Source organism: Nanorana parkeri, unplaced genomic scaffold (assembly GCF_000935625.1).
Source record: "Nanorana parkeri isolate BGI_ZX_2015 unplaced genomic scaffold, ASM93562v1 scaffold1284, whole genome shotgun sequence".
NCBI classification, from domain to species: Eukaryota; Metazoa; Chordata; class Amphibia; order Anura; family Dicroglossidae; genus Nanorana; species Nanorana parkeri.
Genome location: NW_017307552.1, coordinates 244,844 through 252,479, shown reverse-complemented (window position 1 = coordinate 252,479; position 7,636 = coordinate 244,844). Strand labels below are relative to the sequence as shown.

At 42.8% G+C, this 7,636-nt stretch overlaps 1 protein-coding gene across 1 annotated transcript in view; it reads left to right on the top strand.

Moving 5' to 3' along the window:
• Positions 1 to 7,636, top strand: part of PHF20 (PHD finger protein 20) — a 55,434-nt gene that overhangs the window by 45,437 nt on the left and 2,361 nt on the right. Inside the window, exons 12-18 of the mRNA XM_018569076.1 lie at positions 208 to 393; positions 1,197 to 1,274; positions 2,765 to 2,908; positions 3,344 to 3,519; positions 3,601 to 3,700; positions 5,390 to 5,585; positions 7,087 to 7,480. Coding sequence (XP_018424578.1) covers positions 208 to 393; positions 1,197 to 1,274; positions 2,765 to 2,908; positions 3,344 to 3,519; positions 3,601 to 3,700; positions 5,390 to 5,585; positions 7,087 to 7,480 — 1,274 coding nt within the window. The remainder of the gene's footprint in view (positions 1 to 207; positions 394 to 1,196; positions 1,275 to 2,764; positions 2,909 to 3,343; positions 3,520 to 3,600; positions 3,701 to 5,389; positions 5,586 to 7,086; positions 7,481 to 7,636) is intronic.

Sequence of the window (7,636 nt, the reverse complement as noted above, 5' to 3'; positions counted from 1 at the left end):
GTCTAAGAACATTGCATGGTCTGTATAGGGCAATCGAATTAAGCCCAGCTATATTGGCCTGCATGTTTTATTTCACCTGGTGCTCTCAACCTTGGTTTAAGAAAACTTTTTTAGTTTTCTTATAAATGTTTGTCTGTCCCCTCAGTTTTTGAATGAATACAAATGTCCAGTAACCAACCTTATTTTTCTTACTCATTTTATCTTTAGATCCTCAGCTTCAGATCTCCCTGAGAAGTTCACCCCATGATGGGAGGGATAGATTGTGTGAAAAGAGGCGGCATTCAAGCCCTGCCACAAACAGTTCAAATTCCCATCGACCATCCCTTAAAGACAAAAGCAAGGAAAATTTAATCCAGAAGTCTCATCACAAGCCTGACAAGCTGTCTGAAAGCGGTAATATTTATTTAAAAGAATTCTGATATGTCTTACAGGTGCTGTATTTAGGACTGCTTTGCTGCTGCGTGTGTACATGGCCAAAGCTTTTCTTTGATCTTGTTCCGACAGCTTCCTCAATTGTTACATAGGAAGTTGAACAAGATTTACGGGAACAGCAAAGCATACTAGTATAAGTGTGTACAAAGCATTCTGGTTACTTGCCGTTTGCCGAATTAAATATAATATTTAAATGCAATGAACACATACAATATAAGTTTAGATTTTCTTTGCATCCCTTTTTATTTTAGCTTTTTGAGTTCCTGACTGTTGTGCCAACATAGCCACATCTACTCACTCTGGTTCTAGGATCGTGGGTTCAATTTTTAGATTGTAAGCCCTCAGGGGCAGGGCCCTCCTTACCATCTTGTCTTGATTTTATATTGTGATTTGTAATGTCTTCCTTATATTGTAAAGCGCTGCGCAAACTGTTGGCGCTATATAAATCCTGTATAATAATAACCCCCACTACAGTAACCCTATCTAGAGCTTTACAGTCAAGCGATCGAGCGTCCCTATAGACGCTCGATTGCTTGTAACAGCAGCTATCACTGCCGGTCCCGAGATACGCTGTGCCCGATGCAGCCGGGACCGGCACGGCTCTGTGAAGGAGTTTTACAAATTGGCTTCCCTTTTTTAAAATAGATGAAAGTGGTGGCTGATTTATATTTAGTGTTTTTATTTTCCAAGCCAATATTTTGCTTTTTAACAAGACTGAAGTTTTTCTTTAAACTCTGATTTCATCATTTTTTATTTTTTTATAGTTAAAGTAAAAGAGAAGTTCAAAGACTTCTTGAGTCTAAAGTCCAAGAGAAAGAAGAAGAAAAAGAAAGCAAAGTCAGGTAATACTTGAAGAAAAATGTTTAGGTGGGAGCATTGTTATCTGAAATGGGTCTTGCATGTACTGAGGTATTACCATACAGCTCTGTTATTTACCAGGGATCCTGTCATTGTGTTCCATGGTACTGACATTCTGTTCCGTTATAGAGAACTTTAATTTAACATATACAGCAATTCTGTAAATGGCTAATGCAATGCAGAAAAATGACGGAGCCCTGCTACAATTGGAGGATCCATTAAGCTTTATCTTAAGTAGAACCTGGCCAAAAATCATTATTTTCAGATCTTGGCTGCTGTACTGCTTATGTGATGGGTGACTATAGGAAAACTACCTGCTGAAACTCTTCCTTAGCCACCTCTTCTGCCCCAGCCTGCTAATTTTGCTGATGGACCGCTTTTCGTGCACAGTATTGACTTGGCAAGACTCCCACTATATATTTACTATAAGCAAAGGACCTGTAGAATATAAAAGGTGGTAGTCACAAATGTTATGTTTGTGCACATGTTTAGGAAATTCCAAACTCTAGAAGTGATCAGATGGGTTTGTGTTTGTTTTTTTCTTTCTTTAACTGCTTGAAGACCATGTGTTTAGACCCCCCTTCCTGTCCAGGCCATTTTTCAGTATTCAGCGCTGCAGTACTTTGACTGATGTTTATTCCGTCATGCAACGCTGTACTGAAATTCATTCTATACAATTTTTTTGGGGACAGATAGAGCTTTCTTTTGGTGGTATTTTAATAACCACTACGAGTTTTATTTTTTACTATAATTAGGAAAAATGACTGAAAATGTTAGGTTTTTTTTTAACATTGTTAGAAAACATTTATTACCCAATTTTTTGGTAAGATATAAAAGACCGGGTCACGTCGGGTAAATAGACACCAAACACGTCAAGCTTTAAAATTGCGGGCACCCGCGAAATTGCAGAAAACTACCATACCCAAAATTGGCCATAGGCGACGCTTTAAAAGCTTTTACCACTCATCAGTCTAGTGTTATCAGTGATTGATGGCCCTAGAATTATTGCTCTCACTCCGACTTTCGCGGCGATATGTAACATGTGCGGCGTTATGGGCGCAATCGTCTTTTTTACACGTATGCGCTCCCGACGCATGTATGTATGGGTGGGGACTTAAAAAAAAAATTTATGTATGTTAACAGGCATCGCTGCCTGTCTTTAAATATCGGGCATTTCTCGTTCCCAGCGGCATGCGAGGGGGCGTGTCTGAGCGAACGTCCCGCTCAGATCTGGAGAGCTCCTGGCCGGCCGTTTTTTTTACTACGGCCGGCCCGGAGGTAGTTAAGTCTCTGACCTATAGAATGGCACGCTCAGAAATGTGTATTCCTAGAACACCAGATGCACCAGCCACGGAGGATTTCACACTGCATGCTGGCCTGCTTTAACAAGTAGTGGCAGGTGTTTCGTCCGAAATTGTGTGTTCTTTTGTTGCATTTACAAAAATAATAACTTGTGATGCGTTTCTACTTTCAGAACTGTCTGGTGAAGAGAACGTGGATGTTTCTAAGGAGCTCTCACCCAAAACCATACAGCCTTCAAAGCTCAACAGTGATTATAAGGCCCCATGTTCCACCAAAAGCAGCGATCAAGGGTGCCTGCGAGATACAACACTAAGTGGTACTTATTCTCCTTTTTTTTTCCCAAGGGAGGGGCACCCCTAAAAAATTTTGCAATGGGGCCCTGTGATTTCTAGTTATGCCCCGGTTTGTGTGGTCAGTGGTGGTTGGGTAGCTTGGGTGTAGTGTGGCATGGCTTATGACTGTCCCTTCACCTTCCCTACGTTTTTGAAGAGTATCTAAGTGGTAGGTCTGATAGTTTTTTTTGGTCTGTAAGGTCTCACAGACCAGCAGTTTATTAAACATACAAAGCTTCATGATATTTTAGCTGATCTAGAGCAGAGCTGTTTGCAAAACATCAGGGACAGGTCAACACAAGTGGGGTCCCCAGCTTCATACATCCAACATGTATTAGTGTGTTTGGCACTCGTGTGAAAACCAAATGCCAACTAGAATGCACATTTAATGTTTTTTTATTTCTGTATGTTTTGAGCAGATGAAGAGACGCTCAGTGACTCTTGCACAGAAAGCTTACTTTGGAGTGATGAGGACTACAATGAAGAGATCGACGTAACCCACGCTGATGATGATATCGATGAAGACGAGGAGGGCAACTGTGAGATTGTACGCTGCATGTGTGAAGTGCAGGAGGAAAATGATTTCATGATTCAGGTATGAATAGAGCAGAGAAGGGTGTGGGAAGGGAGACCAGGCATACTGGAATGTTTACCTGGATGTCCTTTCTTTGTGCAGTGTGAACAATGCTTGTGCTGGCAGCATGGTGTCTGCATGGGCTTATTAGAAGACAGCGTTCCTGAGAAATACACATGCTACGTTTGTCAGGATCCTCCAGGTATGTCAATGTTTAACTGCACCTGATAACTTTTGGAATCTACAGTCCTTTTTTTTTTTTTGTTTTTTCTTTTCTTTTTAGATATGGAAGAGTTGAGCTTAATTTGATGTAAAGACTGTTTGCTGTTTTTTTATTTAGTGTTTGTGTATAGTTTGTAATTCTACATGTGCATGCATGAGAGCAGCCATATATGTTAATAATGCTCTCTGGTTATGCTTTCTACTCTGCGTTAATAGCAAAGCACAACCTTCTTCTAGCGAGTCTCACATTGCAAGTCTGAGTCTTCAGACTTATTTGGGGGGAAAGCCTTTTAAAGGAGAACTATGAGGTGAGTGCTTTTCACTCGCCTCATAGTTCTAGCCGACCTGTGACAATGAGACTGTCACAGGTCGGCTCGATAGATCGGGAGGTGAGCGAACACATACGCTCACCCTCGCTCATGTCACTCATGTTCGCTCACCCTCTCGATCATGTCACGGCTCTCTGCCGTGACGGAGGGGCTGGATTTCCCCCCTCCCTGCTCCGATCCGCCAGCGCTGACTGGCGGAACGGACGGGGAGGGGGCGGGTACAGCTGGCTCTGCCTTTTAGATGGGCAGAGCCAGCTGTCAGTCACACAGCTGGGCGGATCCCAGCACAATTGTCGGGATCCGCTTCAGCTGCGGCGTCTCAGTATACGGCGAGCAGTTGCTCGCCGTATACTGCGGTTTCTCAGTATACCGCGAGCTACAGCTCGCGGTATACAGAGCCTAGGGTGACGGGAGGACGCTAGTTTGTGTCCTCCTGTTACCCTAAGGAGAACTATGGGGAAAAGACTTAACCCCATAGTTCTCCTTTTAAAGGAGAACTATGAGGTAAGTGCTTTTCACTCACCTCATAGTTCTAGCCGACCTGTGACAATGAGACTGTCACAGGTCGGCTCAGTAGATCGCGAGGTGAGCGAACAAATACCGGGTTCGCTCACCTCTCGATCCTGTCACGGCTCTCTGCCGTGACAGGGGGAGGGGCTGGATTCCCCTCTCCATCTGCGAGCGCTGACTGGCGGAACGGACGGGGGAGGGGGCGGGTACAGCTGGCTCTGCCTCTAGATAAGCAGAGCGAGCTGTCACTCACGCATCTGGGCGGATCCCGTCGTCTAAGTCGGGATCCTCTCCGGCTGCGGTGTCTCAGTATACCGCGAGCTGTAGCTCGCGGTATACTGAGCTTAGGGTAACGGGAGGATGCTAGTTTGTGTCCTCCCGTTACCCCAAGGAGAACTATGGGGAAAACCACTGACCCCATAGTTCTCCTTTAAAGGACATTAGCCTTTGCAGGTGATAACTTATCTCCTGTAGTTATTAGTGACACTGTCTCCATGACCATGCAGGGTTCTTTGCAGAGACACTTTTATCCTGCATGGTTAAGGTAACCTGTTTAGTACAATAAAATTTTAGATGTTAGTTATGCAGTTGAGTTACTTTAGGCACCGGCTCCGGTTGTGCTCAAGTTCTCATAACGCGGTACCATTCTGTAAGCAGAAACGTTTCCATGAATCTTTTTTACACTAGTGTAGTAACTCAAGGCATCCAATCAAAAAATAATTAGTCTAGCTTGACCCAATTTTTGATTTTAAACTTCCACCAATGCTAAATGGTCTTGTTTAAATAAAAAATAAAAATATTTGAATATGGGTTTGATTGCTTCCTTACAGGCCAGCGTCTGAGTCTGAAGTACTGGTACGATAAGGATTGGTTAAATGAGGGTCATATGCCTGGCTTGTCCTTTTTAGAAGAAAACTATTCTCATCAGAATGCAAAGAAAATTGTGGCCACCCACCAGCTCTTGGGAGATGTGCAGCGAGTAATCGAGGTTTTGCACGGTTTGCAACTGAAAATGAGTATATTGCAGTAAGTAATCTCACGTGATTGTATCTATTCGGTCTTAAATCATATAGCATACAATAGATTATGGCACTGAACATGTATAAAAAACATGTTCTTCCAGTGTAGCATTATTAAAGGCAGTGTGTCCTGTATGTCCCTCTCTCTCCTTGCCCTGTACACTATGCTCAAGGTTGTACGATATACATTTTCTAATGGCAGAAATGTCCAATACGGGAATATTGCAACAAGACCACATATGGGGCTGTCATGAACAATCAAAAAAAAAGAACTGATGTAGGTATACCTAAAAGCAACGTTCCTGCTTTCTCTTATAAAAAAAAAAGAAGAAACCTCTGCACGGTATGGGCATGATATACCAGTTCTCCACAGGGTTATCCTGGAGCTGGTTCACATCCTACAACATCGTGGCAGAACTATAGCTCTAGTCTTAGGCAGGTCTAGGAGGAACTTCATGCACCCATTGTCTCTTGAACACAAGGAAACCTGTTGTGGAAAACTACATAGACCTTTCCTTCTGAAAATCCTAAACTTTCCATGTGCCGCTCCAGATGAAATTAGAAACCACATTCCATAGTTCCATCTTAAAATGCTGGCTCAGCTTGTGTCCATGGAAGCAAATCTACCATCAAAAGGAACACCACACACTGAGATGCAAAATTATGTTGTTTTATTTAAATAGCCAGCAGGAACAAATCTGAGTTCTATTGTCATGTTTTATGCTAGGCACAACAATTTCTTGAAGAAATTCTGAAAATGATGGTTTCCCAATTGTCATGATCATTAGTGGCTTCAGTACCTTCTACATTTCTGCCTTGGAATAAGTGTGAAGATCATGAATTCTGACATCAGTCTGAATTTCCTGCTCTGCATGCTTGTTCCAGGTCAGTGTATTGTAGCCAATGACAACAAGGCTAGGAGGTCAGCAATAGCACCTCCTAGTGCTCTGTGTACAGTTCTGGGCTAAAACATATTGTCTACATACAAAAAGGGTGATCTTTGTTTAGTTCTCCCAGTTCTATGCAGTAATCTAGAATTAAACAACTTCTGCACTGCATGTCTGTGCAGCATTCGACTGTAATGTTAACTGGTCTCTGCAGCTCGGATTGTGCAGGACTGGTCTTGTGTCCATGCCCTTGTAGTACTCCGCATGCATCCTTTGATGACCTGGCCTGCTGGATCCCTCCCACGGCTCTGCTGTCTATACAGGCTATGTGCAGTAGAGTGATTTATGTCACTGCTATTTTGACAAGGTGATATTTGGGTTTGCAAAAGCATTTGGTGCACACATGGACTTCTATCCTTTTGTGGCTTTTGAGGAATATATCGAAGTTAGAATTTCTGTGCCTGTAGTTGAGGTTTAGGATTTTTTTTTTTTTATGACACCGTTATCAGTTAGGACTGTAATGCTACAATTAAGGGGTGTAAGTAAAGAATATAACTTCCTTTACAGCTTTGTTACTAAGGAGTAATCTTGTAGATTAATAATTGTCTCTGAATTAAACAGGAGCAAAGAGCACCCGGATCTGAAGTTTTGGGGCCAGCCCTGGAAGCAGCATGTGGTGAGCGATAAATGTTACATCCGACGAAACGTGGAGGAGAACTCGTGTAAAGAAGATTCCACGAATTACAGGACTTACAATGGTGCCGCAGATAAGCCTTCCCCCATTCCTTCTGTAGAGGAATCTTATATCACCAGCGAGCACTGTTATCAAAAACCTCGGACCTATTATCCTGCAGTAGAGCAGAGACTAGTTGTAGAAACAAGGAGCTCATCCTTGGACGGAGGTGTGGACCGGATACGGCAGAGCAGGGAAGACTCCATAGCAGAAAGACTTGGGTGGGAACTGGACAGAGAACTATTGAAATCAGAGAGCGAATCTAAACATAATTACTGTAAGGTGAGATGATCTTGTAACTGGCATCACATGCTGCGAATCATTCTTCTTAATGCTAATGATCCATTTTGAAAGTTTACTTTTTTAACAAAGTTTCAAGTTACACCAATATTCAGGGTGTAACATGAAAAATGGTCACAGTACAACCCCCCCCCCCCC